This window comes from Mobula hypostoma, chromosome 16 (assembly GCF_963921235.1).
Source record: "Mobula hypostoma chromosome 16, sMobHyp1.1, whole genome shotgun sequence".
In the NCBI taxonomy this organism is placed as follows: Eukaryota; Metazoa; Chordata; class Chondrichthyes; order Myliobatiformes; family Myliobatidae; genus Mobula; species Mobula hypostoma.
Window position 1 is genome coordinate 16,913,160 of NC_086112.1, and position 19,505 is coordinate 16,932,664.

At 38.5% G+C, this 19,505-nt stretch overlaps 1 protein-coding gene across 2 annotated transcripts in view; it reads right to left on the reverse strand.

The window, feature by feature from the left end:
• The window catches only part of chd1 (chromodomain helicase DNA binding protein 1), a 134,607-nt gene that overhangs the window by 31,903 nt on the left and 83,199 nt on the right, over positions 1 to 19,505 (reverse strand). For both annotated transcript variants that reach the window (XM_063068599.1, XM_063068600.1), the window contains exons 18-23: positions 13,310 to 13,381; positions 10,971 to 11,120; positions 9,154 to 9,302; positions 5,754 to 5,850; positions 2,652 to 2,747; positions 531 to 698 (exon numbers count right to left, since the gene is read on the reverse strand). In XM_063068599.1, coding sequence (XP_062924669.1) covers positions 531 to 698; positions 2,652 to 2,747; positions 5,754 to 5,850; positions 9,154 to 9,302; positions 10,971 to 11,120; positions 13,310 to 13,381 — 732 coding nt within the window. The remainder of the gene's footprint in view (positions 1 to 530; positions 699 to 2,651; positions 2,748 to 5,753; positions 5,851 to 9,153; positions 9,303 to 10,970; positions 11,121 to 13,309; positions 13,382 to 19,505) is intronic.

Genomic DNA, 19,505 nt, shown 5'->3' on the forward strand with positions numbered 1-19,505 from the left:
ATAATATTCAAGAGCATTAGATAAACATGAATATTTATATATGATTAAATGTCTGTAGGGCTATAAAAATGGAGGGGAATGGGACTAATTAGAAAAGCTCACTGAAGAGATGCAATTGATTTCCTTCTGCGTCATACCATTATGCGATTCTATGCAGGATTGGTCCAGTTAAGAATGAAAATGATAGCCTATTAAATTAAACCAAGAACATTTACCGACATTTCTGCACCCAAAGATCCTTTGGATGAGTAAGTAAGATAAGACGTTGAAAATGCTTTATTAGTTATACTTACACTCATTTTACTCCAAGGTGGAAAACCTGTTAGTCTATGTAATGTTTACATATGATATTCTTCCATCTTTCAGAAGAGATTAGGCACCGAGCATTATTCACACCATGTAACCAACAGGATAACAATAAGTTACTTAGCCTCCTGTATACAATCTCAAATAGTCAACCTTGCGGGATGTAATGTGCTATGAAGAGTTTGATTTCTTTTATTAGATTAGAAATTTAAATTGAAATATACCTGTTTGGCACAATTGCGCATTCGAGGAAGCAAGTAGATCTCTTCAAGTTCTTTCTGCCTTTCTTCTTCCTCCATCCTTCTTCGCTGTGCTTCTGGAATGATGTCATCCCAGTCCCTGTTATTGCGCTGAGGCTCAAGGTCGTCATCCATTGTTGAAAAGTTTGCCACCTATGGTGAGAAAAGTAATCTCCAGAAAACCTTGTACAAGAGCATATAATAATTAAAAATAAGCTGGGGGGGGGTGCAGTAAGGTAACAGTAACTGTTGATGGCAACACAAAATGCTGGAGGAACTCAGCAAGTCAGGCAACATCTGTAGAGAGGAATATGGTGTGAATGTTTTAGGCTGAGACTCTTCATCAAGACTAGAAAAGGGAAAGACTAGGTAGAATAAGAAGGTGGGGGGAGAGAAAGGAGTACAAGCTGGCTGGTGATAAGTGAGCTGAAAGGTGATCAGTGAAAGAGGTAAAGGGCTGAAGAAGGAATCTGATATTAGAGGAGGGTGGACCATGGGAGAAAGCTAAGGAGGAGGGGCACCAGAGGGAGGTACTAAGCAGGTGGGGAGAAGGGGCAAGATGGGGGCCAGTATGGGGAATGGGAAAAGAGAGGAATGAGAGAGGGCCAGCTGAGGAAGTGTGGTCGAAGCTTGTTATTTGTAACCCATCAGGTTAAAGTAGATTTAAATAGATGAAAGAAGATAGGGAAGAGGAGGAGGTAAAAAAAATCTGGAACTGTGAGTTAATGCTAGTTACAAAACAAGATTGATAGCTTCATCAAATATATGAAATACAAGAAAATAGTGGTAATGACCATGAGCAACTGTGTAAATCAGGGGGTTCACAACCTTTTTTATGCAATGGACCAATACCATTAAGCAAGGGGTCCATAGACGCCTGGTTGGGAACCCCTGGAAAAGTGAAATGGTACTAGTTGACAACTTTGCATTAGAACTGACCAATACTAATACAGGTCAACATTCACTAATCCTACTACCTGTAATCCGGTTCCTTCGGTAATCTGCACTGATTACAAATTTTCCGCGCAACTGTAATTTCAAATTTTCCGGGCCACCGTACCAAGCTGCTGCACATTGTTTTGGTTACGCTAGATCTGCTCACATGTTGGCACGCTCTTGTAAGCATAGACAGGCAATTCCTGCTTGTTTTCCTGCATTTATTAATGTCATTTGCGTGAGGCGCGGCTGCCTGGCACCTGCCCTTCTCACCCGCCAGCAGTGGGGGAGCAGGCGCGCTCCGGGTCGGTCCGCCTTCTCGCCCGCACTGCCCTCCGGTGTCGCCCAGCCGGCGCTCCATTCTCTTCTGCCTACAACCTCAGATCAGACGTGGTGACCCGCTGAATTTAAGCATATTACTAAGCAGAGGAAAAGAAACTAATGAAGATTCCCTCAGTAACTGCGAGTGCAATGTAGTCTTTGGGGTAGCTGTAAGTCTGTGTCTTTGCTATTGCTTAGCTCATGCTTGAGTGCTGGTAGTGGGTGTGCTTTCATTTTTTGCTGGTGGGGAGGAGAATTTCCTTTTAGTTCACATTTCCATCAACAGTGCTTCAAGTATGATGGTTTCAGCAACACTTACTTCTCCTGTTCTCATTTATCTACTTTCATCCCTTCTGTGATTAAGAACCCTCTCTCAGCTGGCATGAACACCATTTGCACTAGTCTCTGTTGGTCTACACTCAATCACAGACATTCTTTTTGCTTTCTCTACCCTTCCCATCTCTGTACAATTGAAAACATGTTTGATTTCCAACATGTTCTTATTCTCATGGAAGGTCATTGACCCAAAGCATTTACTCCATTACTCTCTCCAGTGATGTTGCCTGACCTGCTCAGTATCTTCAACATCTACTGTTTTTATTTCAGATGTCCAACATATGCAGAGTTTGCTTGTTAAAGAAATAAATCCTTGCTAAATCTTTTGCAGTTAATTACATTTATAATACTCAGTTATACCTGGTAGGAAATGCCAAAGTAATTCTTGCTTTACTGTTTTGGTCGGGTGATCTCATTTCATGAATAAATCTCTATCAGACAGGTACTAAATAAATTTCAAAATGCACAGGTCAGCAAGTGCAGGTGAATGTAATAATAAAAGCTCCTCAGTACCTTGAACTGGGATAGCAGCTCCTCCCCAACAGTGGTAGGCCCCTGTTCATTCTCATGGGTTTCAGCACGACAAAGGATTTCATCAATATCCATTTCCTGCAATTAAAATTTGCCTATAATAATTGTTCATAATGTGTTCATTCTGTATATTATATTTCAATAATATGTCCTAAACTTTAAAAAAAAAGACTGGTGCTTTCCCAGTGCATATGATAAATAAAGTCTTCTCGGGCTTCCACCCAGTACAGGGTATTGATTGTAACTGATGTTTCTATGACAAACTCTGCAATCTTCATCAGGGATGATGCTGGCCAGGTATTTATACCCCAGTTATCCATCCCTCCCGACTGGTTAGTCATCATCCAATGAAGTTTCTGCTGTACCAGCTTGTTTACAATCGAATTCCAGTTCTGACTTAGAGCGAGATCCCAAGCATCATCCCTGATGAAAGATGACAGAGTTTGTCATTGAAACATTACCCGTACCCGCCTGTAAACCCAAGAGTTTATATGTCCTTAACTATCTTGAGACATTAATCTTCATTCAATGTCCCTACAAATCTCACAATGAAAACATTGAGGCAGATTAAAACAGCTTTAAGATACTGGAGAGGAAACAAGTGTGGTTCCAATGAAATCTAAAATAATTCCTTAAACTTCTGCTTAATTTTACCTCAAATAAATAAGAATCTAATCATAGTTTGAAATTTGAGCCAGACTTTCTTCTACATTGATTTCACTACAAGCATTTACCTTCTCACTGCATGTGGATAAGAATTTAATGCTCAAGGCAACTTAAAGTCTCAAGAACTGATAAGAGGAGGTAAATTTTCTGGTAAGTGGGTTTATTAGTTATCAATTATTTGATCATTTATCTACAAGGTTCAACATTGCCAGTCTTCCAAAAGCATCTAATCCAAATGTACTGCTCTAGTAACACATGCCTCATCAGATCAAGCAACTTCAAGACTGTTTTAAACAGACCTCTTATGAATATCTTCCTCTCACACTACTGATATCCACCACTGATGTCTGTAAGTATCTGAATAAACACCTTTAATCCAAATCTTCATTCACTGGCAACTATAAATTGCAAATCTTTTATTGGGAGTCCAACACCTTTTACATCAAGCACATGGCAAACTTCATTACTGTCTGAGTTTGGCATCTAAATTTCCTGCACCTAGAAAACTTTTCTTAAAAGGAGAATAGTCTCACTGCAATGGTCACAAGTGGTAGTTTATCCAATCACAAACAAGAGAAAATCTGCATGTATCCCAACCATATCTCTTCCATTTTGAGCACGTCTGCCCTTACCCCATCCTCCTCCCACCCCACTAGGGATAGAGTTCCTCTTGTCCACCTAACATCCCACCAGCCTCCACATCTAGCACATGATTCTCCAAAACTTCCACTGCCTCCAATGGGATCCCACCACCAAGCAAACTTTTCCCTTCTGCCCATTTTCTGCTTTCCGCAGGGATTGCTCCCTACATGACTCCCTTGTCCATTTGTTCCCCCCCACCCCCTGCCCGCCGATCTCCCTCCAGGTATTTATCCCTGCAAGTGGAACAAGTGCTAAACCTGCCCCTACACCTCCTCCCTCACTACCATTCAGGGCCCCAAACAGTCCTTCCAGGTGAGGTGACACTTCACCTGAGAGTCTGTTGGAGCCATCTACTGTATCCCATGCTCCCAGTGTGGCCTCCTATATATCGGTGAGTCCCAACATAGATTAGGAGATGCTTCGTTGAGCACCTATGCTCCGCCTGCCAGAAAAAGCAGGATCACCTAGTAGCCACCCATTGTAATTCCACTTCCCATTTCCATTCCGACATGTCAATCCATGGCCTCCTCTACTGTCATGATGAAGCCAAACTCAGGTTGGAGGCACACCTTATATTCCCTCTGGGTAGCCTACAACCTGATGGCATGAACTTCTCTAACTTCCAGTAATGGCCGCTCCCTCCCCCTACATCATTCCCCATCCCCTTTTCCCTCTCTCACCTTATCTCCTTACCTGCCAATCACCTCTCTCTGGTGCTCCTCCCACTTTTCTTCCCTCCATGGCCTTTAGTCTATCCGATTCCCCCTTCTCCAGCCCTGTATCTCTTTCACCAATCAACTTCCCAGCTCTTTACTATACCCCCTCCCCCCTCCCGGTTTCACCTATCACCTTGTGTTTCTCCCTCCCCTCCCAAATCTGACTCCTCATCTTTTTTTCCTCCAGCCCTGCTGAAATGTCAATTGTACTCTTTTCCGTAGATGCTGCCTGGTCTCTGGCATTTTGTGTCTGTGGCTTGGTAGTGCTGTGCCTGACCTATGAAGGAAAAACTCCCCAAAGGCAGATGGTAAAGAAACATTCTCTGATGACATTGAAGATGACTAAATTCCACAGTGACCCAGTAACCATTGGATACCAGGACAGAACTGATTAAAAACCCCACCCTGAAGTCAGTATTTTCAAGGAACAAGTCATCAACTCAGCAGAGCCAAGTTTATGATTACAATCAAAAAAAAATTCAGACCGAAATAGAATACTGGATGAGAGGTCTGACAGAGCTCAAAAGCAATCAAGTTTGCTAACTAGAGTCAAACAACAGGAATTCTGCAGATGCTGGAAATTCAAGCAACACACATAAAAGTTGCTGGTGAACGCAGCAGGCCAGGCAGCATCTCTAGGAAGAGGTGCAGTCGATGAAGTCTTCAGGTCTGACAAAGGGTCTTGGCCTGAAACGTCGACTGCACGTCTTCCTAGAGATGCTGCCTGGCCTGCTGCGTTCACCAGCAACTTTTATGTGTGTTGCTAACTAGAGTTACTGCTGATCATAGAGAACTACTGTAATATGCTTAAAATAGTACATGATTAATTATACATTTACATCATCCTTCTCAGCACTGATGACACCATCCTCCTGGGAAAAAGTTCTGAAAGAACTGACTGACCATTACTAAAGCCTCTGAAATGAGCTACTGGTGATCTGGCTGTGGATCAAATGCCGTCATGAATCTATGACAACCTTGCAAAAGATCCTGTTGTGGCTGCAAAGGCCATTGAATTGTCCACAAATAGCTTAGAAAGGCATCATAACTATTTATCTACCTGTGGTTCTTGCTCCTCTCCTTCTGGTTCTTTGAAAAGCTCCTCGGCTCCAAACTTCAAGATAGCTGCCAGTTCTTCTTTATTAAATGGAGTTGAACTGGAATTATCAAAAATGTTTTGAGAAAATCAGAGTAACTAATCACATTCAATGTGTGAACACATTGTATTTATCTGAAAATAAAACAATTCCAGAACACAATCTTCAGCATCTTTGGAATCTAAAATTCCACGGATACGAGAAAATGACTACTACAAGAATTTAACTACATCTACAAGGATGATATCTGCTCACAAGAAAATTGAATTTCACAAGCCCACACTTGCATTTACATTAAATATTACTGTTAACAGACGATAATGCTTTGACAGAAAAAAAGCATGAAGTATTTGTTTTATTCGTACCTTTGAATTTTTAAACATTTTTAAATAATTGAAATTATTATTAAACAGCTTGGTAAACTTACAATATTTGTGATATTAGGTCTACAGCTTTCCTAATGATTTGAGTGCACAGAAGAGCATTTCCAAATTTGAAAATGACAGGAAAACTTGGTGCCATAAAAAACATCAAAGCAGCGTGCTGGTGGAAAGGGTTTCAAGGTCACAGATGATATAATATTGCAAAAAAAAATTAAAGTGACATTAGAAAATTCTTTTTTAAATACAGCATATTGTTAGGGTCTGGGTGTTTTGCTGCCTAGAGTAGCAATGGCATCAGAAGCAATTCTAGTGGTGAAAGGGGAAATGAAAGAAGAATTTAGAGTACTATGTGCAGAGGGGCTAGGATTGCTAGATTGCTCATGCATTTTACCTGTCTGGACTTGAGACACAAAATGCCTCTTATCATGCTGACACCATACTTTATATTCCTCCAGCAATATAATTTAAGTTCGGACTACTCACTCGATTATCAAAATGTCTATACAAATCCCTTGGAATCCATACTTTATGGTCAATCTGTGGTTTGGGGTCACATCAGAAATTAAATGGACACACTTAGCTTTCACAGAACTGAATGGTGGTGGTGATGGTGATGGTATAGCTAATCTCATGAAAAGTTACTTGGTAAATTCACATCTCTTGGTACACAACTCTCTTGTTCTGGTGAGTAAATACAAATTTACTCATAGATTTTACTACCCAAAAACTATCCAGCTTGTCAACCATTTAACGAAGCCCTGTAAATAAATTGTGAGAGACCTTAGGAAAGCCTGTTTATTTGAAGTTTGCTCTTCAATGGGATATAACAAAGTAATATTCAAACCAAGTTATTTTTGCTGGACAGCTTACAAAGCTAATTAGATGACATCTGAATGGTCTACCACCTTAAAGCACAAGGAAGACAACGCAGTTTTCAATCCTGAGCACTGTGTTTTGTGCAATTAGGATACCTGAAGTAGTTTACTACAATAGAAAGAAATATTAAACGCCCCAGACAACTTTCTTATATTTATTTTTAATTGCTCCTGGACAATAAACCTCCAAATATCCCAAGAACAGAGTAAACAACCAAAAGTGCCTAGATCAACATGGCTGAATATCCTGCTGTGCACTTTTCTCTCCCAACATGGCACATATGTATTGTTTTTGATCAGCTAATTAAAGAAGCAGACTCAATAGTCTGCAGGTGTTTCTGTCGGGCAGGGAAGGTTTGGATTTTCATTTGGTTTTGGTCTCCCATCTTTTTCCAAAGACAGTTGACGAAATGCTTTAAGCATCAATAGTGCACAATAAAATAGTAAATATTGGAAACACTCAGCAGATCAGGCAACATCTATAGAGAGAGTTAATGCTTTAAGTCGTTTATCCTGGCAGAGATGAAAGAGAAAACCAGAAGAAGCAAATTAACTTGTATTTTTTCCAATTTATTGCACAAATATTACTCAACTTATAAATGTTTCATTTACCAATTTTCACTATGACGCCGTTGACTATTTGGGGTACATTATTTTTGATTTCCAGAGCTATTTTTCACTATAATTCTGCCATATGATTTCACTGTACCAATAACTCGCATAATACTCTTGCTCCAGCCATTTTGATTTAAAAATTTGCTGAACAAAATGCTTTCCAGAAACGTGTGCCTCTTAAAATTCGATGAATGGCTGCACTGCAGTCACTGCTCACAATGCGGTTTCCCATTTGGGAAATCAAACGCAGGCTGATGATCACTTTATTTAACACACATCAGCACCCATGGTCCTGGTCTTAGAAGTTGCATAGTTCTATAGTACTTCTACATATGGCACTGGACTGATGCCACAAAAAAAACATGAGTGATGATAAATCTGATTCTGATATGGGTCTCTTAGTCCACAACAGAGTGGAAAAGGGGCAAGGAAAGGGGAATTGGAGGGAGCGGGAAGCACCACAGACATTCTGTAATGATCAATAAACTAATTGTATGGAATCAAATGATTTAGTCAGTCCCAAGGTTGAATGTGTCTGTACCCATGCCATCCCCACCCCTAGCACTCCTTCTCAGCTACCAGTCCCACATTGTTCCAACCTCACCATTCCCAACATCCTTTGCTCCTGCCAGATTCACAAACTCGCTCTCTGTTCCATATTGACAAATACAATACTGTGCAAAAGTCTTAAGCACCCTCGCCATCTCTCCACATATACATGTGTAAGACTTTGCACAGTATTGTATTTCCTTTCATTTGTATGGGAAAATTTTGTGAGCGTTCGCAGACGCAAAAATAACCTACCAAATCATGCCAAATAACCGTTCTCTTACACCATATAAGCTTGAATAACTAAAAACAAAATCCTTTGTACCACCCTCCCTCCAACCCAATTAGGCATATTATCTCTTTTTTTAAATTTGAGAAGTTGAATGAATTTAACTAGTTCAGATAAACAGCACTTTCAACTATGTGTTTTACATTTCAGGCAATTTCTCCCCCTACTGGTTTCATATATTTATAGGCCATTTACATCAACCTTCTGTTATGCATTGGTCTTTTTCTCACCCTATGGTAATGTTTACACTTTTGTTATCTTCCTGGCTACTCACCTGGCAAACTTATGACCTGTCTTACACCCTAGAATGGGACTGCACCTGATGAATATTTCCAGCATCTGCAGCATTTTGGTTTAGGACACTGACATAGCTTCAAAAAAATAATTGTATTTAAAAATTGGGAAATCTGGTTCCAGCATGGTATTCCACTCTGCAACTCACCCAAACAAACTGAAAAGGATAGACAAGGATTGGGAAGCAGATGTGAGATTCTGCCCAATTGGGAAACCTCACCCTTTATCTGGGCTTTGTCAGAAGCTGAGGCATATTAATGGAACACCAAAAGAGCAATGTGTACAAGAGATTTAACAATTTTAAAAAGAAATTTTGCATATGAAAAATTACACATATAACGAAGATACTGCTACGTACTTTGTAGGATTGGAACCAGTGTGCAGCACAGTCTTCCCCGTTGTATCCATTCTCTGTATAACAAGGTGATCCAGCACCATCTTCTTCTTTGCTCTTTCAATTATCTCTTCCTCTACTGTTCCCTTTGTAACTAGCCGATAAATATTAACCTGAAAGATAAACCTCAACCATCATCTCTTTGCAAATTAATTTTGAATCCATTTTGAGCATATAAAATAAGAGGTCAAAAAGGGGGCAATTAAAATGGCAAACTAGAACTATGAAATTACAAATATCCAGGAGCAAACGATCTGAAACATTTTTCGACATAAAGGAAGAAAGAATGGGAATGATGACATTGAGGATTGGACTGGATAATACCAGACAATGATAAAGGAATGACAAGAAAATTAAATCACGTCTTTGCTTCTGTATTCATTGGTGGGGTAGTAATAGTGTACAGGACATTGATGAGGGCATGAATAAGAAGTTCAATTAAGAACAAAAAGGAATATATTAAATAAACGAAACAGGATCAAAGTAGATAACATGCATGGCCCAGATGGATTTTATTCCTACATCTTAAAATAATTTGAGGTAGAAAGGCAAACACATTTTAATAATTCATCAGCAGGTGGTGCAGTGCAAGAGTAGTGGTAGAAAGCTAACAAGCACTGTATTTAAGGAGTGGTCAGACATATCAGGGGAAGTGTGGGCCAGGCTGCTTAATAATAGCAATAAGGAAAAAAAACAATGGAATCCCTATTAAAAGAGAGAATGAAACATCTAGAAAAAACCGTAAACTTTGACCAATCTTGTGGTGTTTATTTTCAACAGAAGGTAGGCAAGAAGCAATTTATCTAGGTACATCTTGGAAGGAGTGCGGGATTAGATGGTAGAAAGGATTGTTACCTGTCATTAAGTCAGGAAAGCAAATCAACAACAAAAAGAGTAGAGAATAATTCCCCCTAATAATCAGTACTGGGATTGCTGCTTTACACAATTTGTTTTTAGTGCTTTCGATTCCAGAAACAAAATAGCAATTTCTGATTTTTTGAGAGGAAGGGAGATGTCAAAGAGGGAGGATTGTCAATACGCAAAAGGACTGCAAATAGCAAAAGGTAGATATCAATAAAATTAAAGAATGGGACTGCAATTGGCAAGCAAATCAATGAAAGTTTCAGATTACAAAGGTTATTTTAAAAAAGGCAGAACAAAGCTTAGTGATTATTTCTACAAGGACAGAATTGAAAATTTATAAGTTATGGAAAGCACATAGTGGCCTGCAGAGGGTGAAGAGGGTACATTGAGAAGAAAATTACCAGAAATTAGATGGCATTTCAAGGAAGAATAAATATTCTGGGTCTTTTCTCTTTTGAAAGTTGTGACCAAACAGAGGACTTTCAATTTATTGGAAATTTAAACAAAGAAAGTTGCCACTAAGAAATCCCATTGGGAGTATTGAAAGAACTACTTTATCAGGATGTGCAACTTGCTAACACAAAGAGCAGATGACACATTAAAGGCTAAAATAAATGACACGTCAAAGATTTGGAGGTGGCTCAACTTCCACACATACACTTGCAGAGAGAGTTGGGCCAAACAACCATTTCCATATATTATGTGACTAACACAGATTTTTAAATCATCACAGAGGTGGCAGCTGCAAAAAAAAGTTTATCAAAATTACTAAAATTTCAAACCGATTTGTTTGAATTTAGAGTACATGAGAGAAAGCAGTTCACAAATTGTATCAATATGGTTGTCACCCCACAACAAACGTTGACCACGCACATTCTCAAAGTATAATATTACATTGGTAGCTAGAAAATAGTTACCTGCTTTTTCTGACCAATTCTATGAGCTCTTGCTTGTGCCTGTAAATCATTCTGCGGATTCCAGTCCGAATCAAAAATAACTACAGTGTCAGCAGATGCCAAGTTTATACCTAATCCTCCTGCTCTGGTCGACAGCAGAAAGCAGAAGTCCTGTATTTATAAAGAGCAGATCTCACAATAGATTCTTCACAATACTGCAATACCTCATTCTTACTAATCCCAGGGGAATGTTAAATGCATTGCTATATCCCTTCATTTATATAGTTACTACTAGATCAGTATTCTAATCCATTATCCCTCGCTACTGTTGTACAATGAACAGGTCAACAAATCCTCCTCTCGGGGTGCAAAAACTTTGAATGCAGACTTCTACAATGCCAAAACTATAACAAACAAAATGTGAAGATGACTTTAATAACTTTTAAGAATATATTTAAATAATTTTTATGAACAACCTCAGAAACGTTGCAGTTGACAATGATCCTTAGTCCATCAATAACAAGCAGCAAATGTATGTTTATTTTATTCTGTAACTGTTTTCACATATAACATCTATGGCAAGGCTGTGATAAGAGCTGCTGGTTTATCTGGGTATTGTGGTGGATTTAATATTCTACATTTTTTGTTAGTACAATCAAGAAGAAAAGCCATATAATGAGTAGCCAATTACTGTGGAATCTAGTTAATTTGGACACATCAGGACAGGTACATTTTGGCCTAATTAGAGGGCTCCCCAATTAGCCAAAATTTCATGGAAATAGTTAAAAGGCATTAAAAAAATTACAAATTACCTTACAATTTATGTATTTAAATAAAATACATGTTAGAACACTACTAATATCTTTACAGTACTATAAAACTGACATATTCTTATGATTAACCGTAGATGAACAAAATCAGCATAGACACCTTGCACGGATAATGGGTGGAATGCCTTCATACAATGCTTTAAATGATTGCATCCTCCAAATCTTCATTTTCCTCATAATTCCTAACTTGTTTGAAGTAGTCAAATCATTACATTTTCACTCCTGGCCATTTCTGGCATCTCTAAGCCTGAATGCTTGAAACCACAAAGGCAGTTCTGAATTGCCTTATTGCTTATTTCATGCCAAATACCATGATAAAAAATTACTGTTTTTTGAACACAAACACAAGCAACTGACGCTACTTAAAAACTGATTGCTTTAAGCATGGTGTAGTATCTAACAGCCTTGCAAGTGCAAATGACTGACACTGGTCGAAACTGTGCAGCAACTGTTTTCTGCCCAATTAAGCGGCACAGTGTCCCAAATAACTGGAGTGAATCCAGCCATTTTCTCAATTTAGTTTTTGTTCTTTAAGAGTTATCCCAAATAAACAACTACCCCAATTATTGACGGTCCAATTAACTGGAATCCAATGTATTTATTTTTCCACAAAATTTTCACTTTAATCAAATGTCTCTAATTTAGACCTCAACTATTCCTCTGAAAATTTTATGTAGTAGTAAGAGATTTACTGATGAAAGTTCTTGTCAAGATTAGTGCAGCAGAGGTAAAGAATTAATCTCAAAACAATGGTTGAAACTGTGGCAGGATTCTATTAATAAAGGAAAAACTGTTTGATGACAAATGGTCTGTAAGTATAATGAATCACAACATTTTAAGAATTTCTTCTTTCTTTTGCTTGCTTTTTTCTTCTAGCTCTCTTTTTGAACTACTTATTTTTTAAATATTCAGTATTTTCTTATTGTAATTTGTAGTTTTTCATTGCACTGTACACCACATGGCATATGCCAGTGATACTAAATCAGATTCTGAAAATTTTCAAAAGGGGATTAATTAAATAGTATTAGAGGGAGAATATTACTCGACTATGGAACAAGCATAGTAAATGGATAAACTTGATTGGCCACCTTCAATTACTGCATCATTTTCAGGCTCAGACATTTTTAAAAGAGATTTTGGCTTTTGACACTACTGCACATGAAATCTAAATATCTGCACAATGAAGTGCCCACTCTATAAATAAAATGAATCAATCATGTTACACTGCATGAACTCCAAATGAAAGCTGATGTTCCAAGTTTACCAGTTTCATTACGTTCGACCACATAAGTCATCCAAGATGATCCATCATTTTGCTCTTCAATCAAAGATGGTGCCAATCTGTACATGGCTGGCAGAAAATATTATGCCATACACAAACTATGTCACTCAAACAATCCGACCACAAAACAATGAAACATAATGGGCAGGAACACATGCTAGTGTTCATGAACTAAGTTTCTTTAATCAGTAGCCAATGTATTCTACCTTGTGCACACAGAGATGTTTATAAAAAATTTGGAGTCTTACATCTGATGTTTCTGCATTGAAATGGTCCAGGGCCTGCTTCCTCAGTTCTCCCTTAATAGATCCATCTAGTCGCTGTAACAGAAGAAACAGAAAGAGTAATTTTTTTTTCCCAGTAATGGATTTAAGGCTATAAACTGGGAAGAATGAAGCTTAGAGAATGTGAAGGCAAAGTTACCTGGGCTAAACAATGAGTCTGAAGATGTGATATTGTCACTTCAAATATGTGAAGGCAAGTCAATTTTTTAAAAATGTAATACCCTCGAAGTATTTTATCAATTAAAATAAAATAAAAATGAATTTTAATGATGGCTGCCTGTACAAACATAAATATAAGCTTTAAAGTGAATTATTTCATGTCCTTCATACAAAACAAACACAGTGAACCAGCCAATTTTTATTAAATATGCCATTGATCGCTTACGAAATATCTATCGATTTTTAAACTCTTGTGTGACATTCACAGAAAGCACGTGTTAAAATTCAGTAGCACTGGGCCTTTGTTTTATAACCATATAACAATTGTGGGGAAGATCTACATTTTCACAAAGTAATAGACTTGAGCAGAAACTACTGAAGTCCATTTAACTAGCTATTTTGATTATAAAAGTTGCTATATCAAGATGAGTAGATAATATTTATTATGCTGAACAATCAACAAAAAAGTAGCTTGCATATTTGCTACCCCAGCACTTAAATATTCACTCCCTCCACAACAATGCAAAGCGGCTGCCAAGTGCACTGATTACATTACACACTGCAACCATTTGCCAATAAGACCATAAGACAGAGGAGCAAAATTAGGCCATCTGGCCCATTGAGTCTGTTCCGCCATTCAATCATGACTGATCCTTTTTTTCCTTCCTTAACCCCAGTTCCCGGCCTTCTTCCTGTAACCTTTGATGCCATGTCCATCCAATCAAGAACCTATCAATCTCTGCCTTAAAAACACCCAACAACCTGGCCTCCACAGCTGCACGTAGCAACAATTCCATACATTGGAATTTGGCTAAAGAAATTTCTCCACACCTGTTTTGAAAGGGCTCCCCTCTATCCTGAGGCTGTGCCCTCGTCTTAGACTCTCCCACCATGGGAAACATCCTTTCCACACCTACTCTGTCTAGGCCTTTCAATATTCAAAAGGTTTCAAAGAGATCCCCCTCATCCTTCTAAATTCCAGCAAGTACAGACCCAGAGCCATCAAACGTTCCTTGTATGATAACCCTTTAATTCCTGGAATCATCCTTCTGAATCACCTCTGGACCCTCTCCAATGGCAGCACATCTTTTCTAAGATGAGGGGCTCAAAACTGTTCACAATACTCAAAGTGAGGCCTCACCAGGACCTTATAAAGCTGCAGCATCACATCCTTGCTCTTATATTCTAGACCTCTTGAAATAAATGCTAACATGGCTTTTGCATTCCTCACCACCGACTCAACCTGCGAATTAGGCTTTAGGGTGTTCTGCATCTCAGATTTTTGAATTTTCTCCTCCTTTAGAAAATAGTTTGCACATTTATTTCTACTACCAAAGTGAATGACGATACATTTTCCAACATCATATTTCATTTGCCACCTTCTTGCCCATTCTCCTAATCTAAGTCCTTCCGTATCCTACCTATTTCCTCAACACTAACTACCCCTCCACCAATCTTCATATCATCTGCAAACTTGGCAACAAAGTCATATATCATCTAAATCAATTATACAAGATTTCTTTTTCACCACCTCCCAAACAATGATGATAATCTGGAAGTAAGGGCAGTAGATGCAAGGGAACACAAACATTACAAATTTCCCTCCCACAATCATGACTATATGCATTTCCTTTTCTTCACTAGCACCAAGTCTCAACTCTGGAATTTTTTAATGGCAGTCAGATTATCCGCACCACACAGACTCATGAGGTTCAAAAGGGGGCTCTTTGCCACCATATCAAGTGCAGCTTGGGGTGTGTAACAAGTAGTTATTTAGACTCTAACATCCACAGCTTGCAAATGAATGAAGGAAAGTATTAAGTCCCTGCAGTGATAATTAAGGAAAACAAAAAGAATGAAGGAAGCTAGAGGAAAAAAAATGTTTTGATAATCCCATCTTTCCAGGAATAATTTACTGCAGAGTTAATGATACTACCGTAATGTTACAGCTTTATTTAGTGAAGGGAAACTAATTCCAGTGACAGAAATGAGAAATGCACAATAAAATGACTCATGACACATGCAAACCCATTAACAAATTCATGATATGGTAGCTTCAAAAAAAAAGCTTTAACTTATTTGGTTAGAAAAGAATTGTCAAATCAAAGCGTAAATGATATGCAAATTACTGTAAATCGGAAAGTTAAATATTATCTTACAATCATAGGAAACTTTCCAAACTATTATGTATGGATCAGCACTTCAAAATAGGCATTTAATTTGCTTCAAGCTTTTGCTCTTTAGGATTATCCCTGTAACCCTTTATATCCTGGTGTGAAAATTAGCAAATCTGAGGGGGACTTCTGGGTCATCAAGGGAATGGCAGCGTAAGGAAAAGGTCTCTCGACAAAAAAGGTAAACTGCCCCAAAATCGAATTTAGACAAATACTTAATATTGCATAACTATATTAATAAAAGGGGCAAGGATGATGCCTAAGAACAAGATTAAAAAGTCCGCTCCGAAGGCTGATAAACATAAAGAGACGCGGCAAGGCGACGGGCCTAGCTTCCCCACGGCAAGCCAGGGCGGAGATAATGAGGGGGAATCGGTGACTCTGTCTTTGATTCTCGGAGAGATTCGCGAGTTCCGACAAGATAACAGCAAACAGCTAGAAGATATTAAAGGAGAAATAGTAAAAACTAACTCAAGGATAGATGAAGCCGAAGCGAGGATTGTTGGAATTGAAGGGAAGCTACAAAACGCCGAGGAAGTGATTGCAGAAATGCTGAAGCTGCAAGAGCAGCTCCAGTGGAAACTAATAGATCAAGAAGGCCGCTCGAGAAGGGAAAATGTAAGGATCTACGGAGTTCCCGAAGGAACCGAAGGTAAACCCGGATTGATGATTCCCTTCGTGGAGAAGCTGCTTAGAGAGAACCTTGATATACCGGCCGCAAAAGACCTACAGATAGAAAGGGCTCACTGCGCGTTGGCATCACAGCCCCCGGCAGGTGCCCATCCCAGATCGATTCTGTTCAGATTTTTCAGTTACAGAACGAAGAAAGAGGTGCTTAAAAGGGCATGGCAAAAGAAAGGTTTCATGTGGAACAACTGCAAAATCAGTTTAGACCACGACTACGCACCGGGGATTCTTGCTGGACGGAAGGAATATACGGAAACACGGAGAGTCCTGAAGGAAAACAACATCAGATTCCAGACTCTGTATCCAGCTCAGCTGAGAGTCTTTTACGACGAAGGGACAAAAACTTACGCTACGGTGGAGGAGGCAACGTCGGACCTGGCGGACCGGGGACTACCTATTAAAGTTATCACCCAACCGGCGTCGCTACTGGAGAGGATTTGGCAGAAGTCGTGGCAGTTAGTGGGGCGAGGACGCTCCACTCGAACCAGAGTGTTAAACTACAAGGAAAAGCTGCAAATATTCAGACGCGAATGTACAGAGAATACAGATTAATTAAGAGAAATGACTGAAAAGAGTAAATCGGACTTAAAAGTAAAATAAAAACTGGTAACTGAAAATAAACTAGGCGGAATAACTTGAATGATAGCAATTTGGTCGAGACATAAATAGGAGAAAATTCTCTATGATTATTCAAACTGCTGAGGGCCCTCTAACACAGGGTGAAGATAGAGGTTATCCCTCTGAACTGAGGCGGATCAGTGCTCAGGCCTCACTGTGGGAAGTCGGGAAAAATTTTCAAATGTTACACGTTCAAAAATGTCTAGGGTGTGGTTATATGTCTTGGTTTACTGTTGAGAAGGGATTGCTTACTGTTTGGTTAGAAAAGGAGAGTGTTTTTTTTTCTACTAGAGAAAAATGCAAACTGAATTGGTAAAAATAATTTCCTATAATGTTAATGGGGTTTTGAATCCAATTAAAAGAAATAAGATTATGTCTAAATTGAAAAAAGAGAGGGCACAAATAGCTTTCCTCCAGGAAACACATATGAGCCAATCTGAACATGGAAAATTAAAAAGAATGGGCTTTAAGCATGTATTTTATTCATCATATAAATTGAGTCACAAAAGAGGGGTAGCTACTTTAATATCAAGTACTCTTAATTATGAACATATTTCAGAGACTAGAGACAAAGGACGGTTTGTAAAAATCACAGGAAGAATAAAAGGTACAGAAATAACATTGCTGAATGTTTATGCTCCTCCAGGTTGTGAATGATCATTTTATAGACACATTTTTGACCTAATGGTCAGTTCTCGAGGGGTAGTAATTTGTGGAGGGGATTTTAATATTAGATTAAATCCTATATTAGATTCTTCAAGAATAGTTACTCAGAATAAACCTCGGACTCGGAAAGTGAATTCATTGATGGAGGAGTTGGGAATTATAGATGTCTGGAGGGAATTACACCCTACTAGTAAAGATTATACATATTACTCTTTCCCTCATTCAGCCTATTCAAGGATAGACTATTTCTTTATCTTTAATACAGATAGACTTAGGATAAAAAACTGTAATATTGCAACAATTGATCTGTTGGATCATAGCCCAGTCTCTATGTCTCTAATCCTGGAAAGGAAAATGAGGAAAACACTATGGAGGCTAAACTCACATATACTCAATAACCCGAAAGTAATGGAGAGATTAAGGGGAGAAATCAAAGAATATCTAGACCTTAATGACATGGGAGAAACATCACCAGTGATTTTATGGGATACATTGAAAGCTGTACTGAGAGGGAAAATTATTTCCATTACTACTCACATGAAAAAAATCAATGCACAAAAATTAGCAGACCTTCAAGGAAAATTAAAACAACTTCAAGTTGTAGATAGCAACAAAAGTAATTCAAATCGAAAACAGGAAATTAGGAAATTGCAAAGTGAAATTGACGATATTTATACGTTGGAAACTCAAAGAAATTTTCTTTACCCGAGACAAAAGAATTAAGAAGTAGGAGATAAATCAGCTAGATTATTAGCATATAAATTACGAAAACAACAAGCAGACAATACAATTTATAAAATAAAGAATCCAAAGACAAAGCTTGTGGAGAGTACAATAGGGAAAATTCAAGAGAGTTTTGAAACATATTATCGAGAGCTGTACTCCCAACCCCGGGCCCCCAATGAGCCCTATAGAGACAGTGTATTGAATTTTTTAGATCTACCTAAACTTACAGATTTACAAAATGAAAGTTTATTAGAACCAGTAACTATCAAAGAACTGAACGTGGCCATCTCTAGGTTAAAGGCTGGAAAGTCCCCGGGTTCTGATGGGTTTACCTCAGAGTGGTACAAGTCCCTGAAGACACAGTTAGCCCCATTACTACTTAACACCTTTAATTGGATCTTGCAGAGAGGAGAAACTCCACCTTCCTGGAGAGAAGCGATTATTTCAGTTATTCCTAAAGAAGGTAAAGATAAACTAGAATGTGGCAATTATCGGCCAATTAGTGTTCTTAATTTAGATTACAAACTATTTACATCTATATTAGCGCGCAGATTGGAAAAGCTTTTACCTGGCCTAATCCATTTAGACCAGACTGGATTTATTCAACAAAGACAAACACAGGACAACATAAGGAGAACTCTGCACATATTAGAACAGGTTAATAAGAACGAGACAGAGACAATGGTAGTAGGATTGGACGCTGAGAAAGCTTTTGATTCGGTTAGTTGGGCATTCCTATACAGAGTGTTAGGAAGATTCGGCTTTCAAGAAAGGTTTATTAAAGTAATTCAGATTCTATATGACAGCCCTACAGCTCGAACTAAGATAAATGGGGACCTCTCTGACTCCTTCATCTTAGAGAGAGGCGCTAGACAGGGATGCCCAATTTCTCCTCTCCTTTTTGCGCTATATATTGAACCACTTGCCCAATTAATAAGACAGAACGAAATCGTAAAAGGTATCAAGGTGGCAGGGATTGAACAGAAAGTGGCGTTATTCGCAGATGATGTTTTGGTCTATCTGAGTGAACCAGAAAAATCATTTATAGGATTGTTTACACTGTTGGATGATTTTGGAAAAATATCAGGTTATAAAATAAATGTAAAGAAAACGCAGGTTATGTCCCTAAA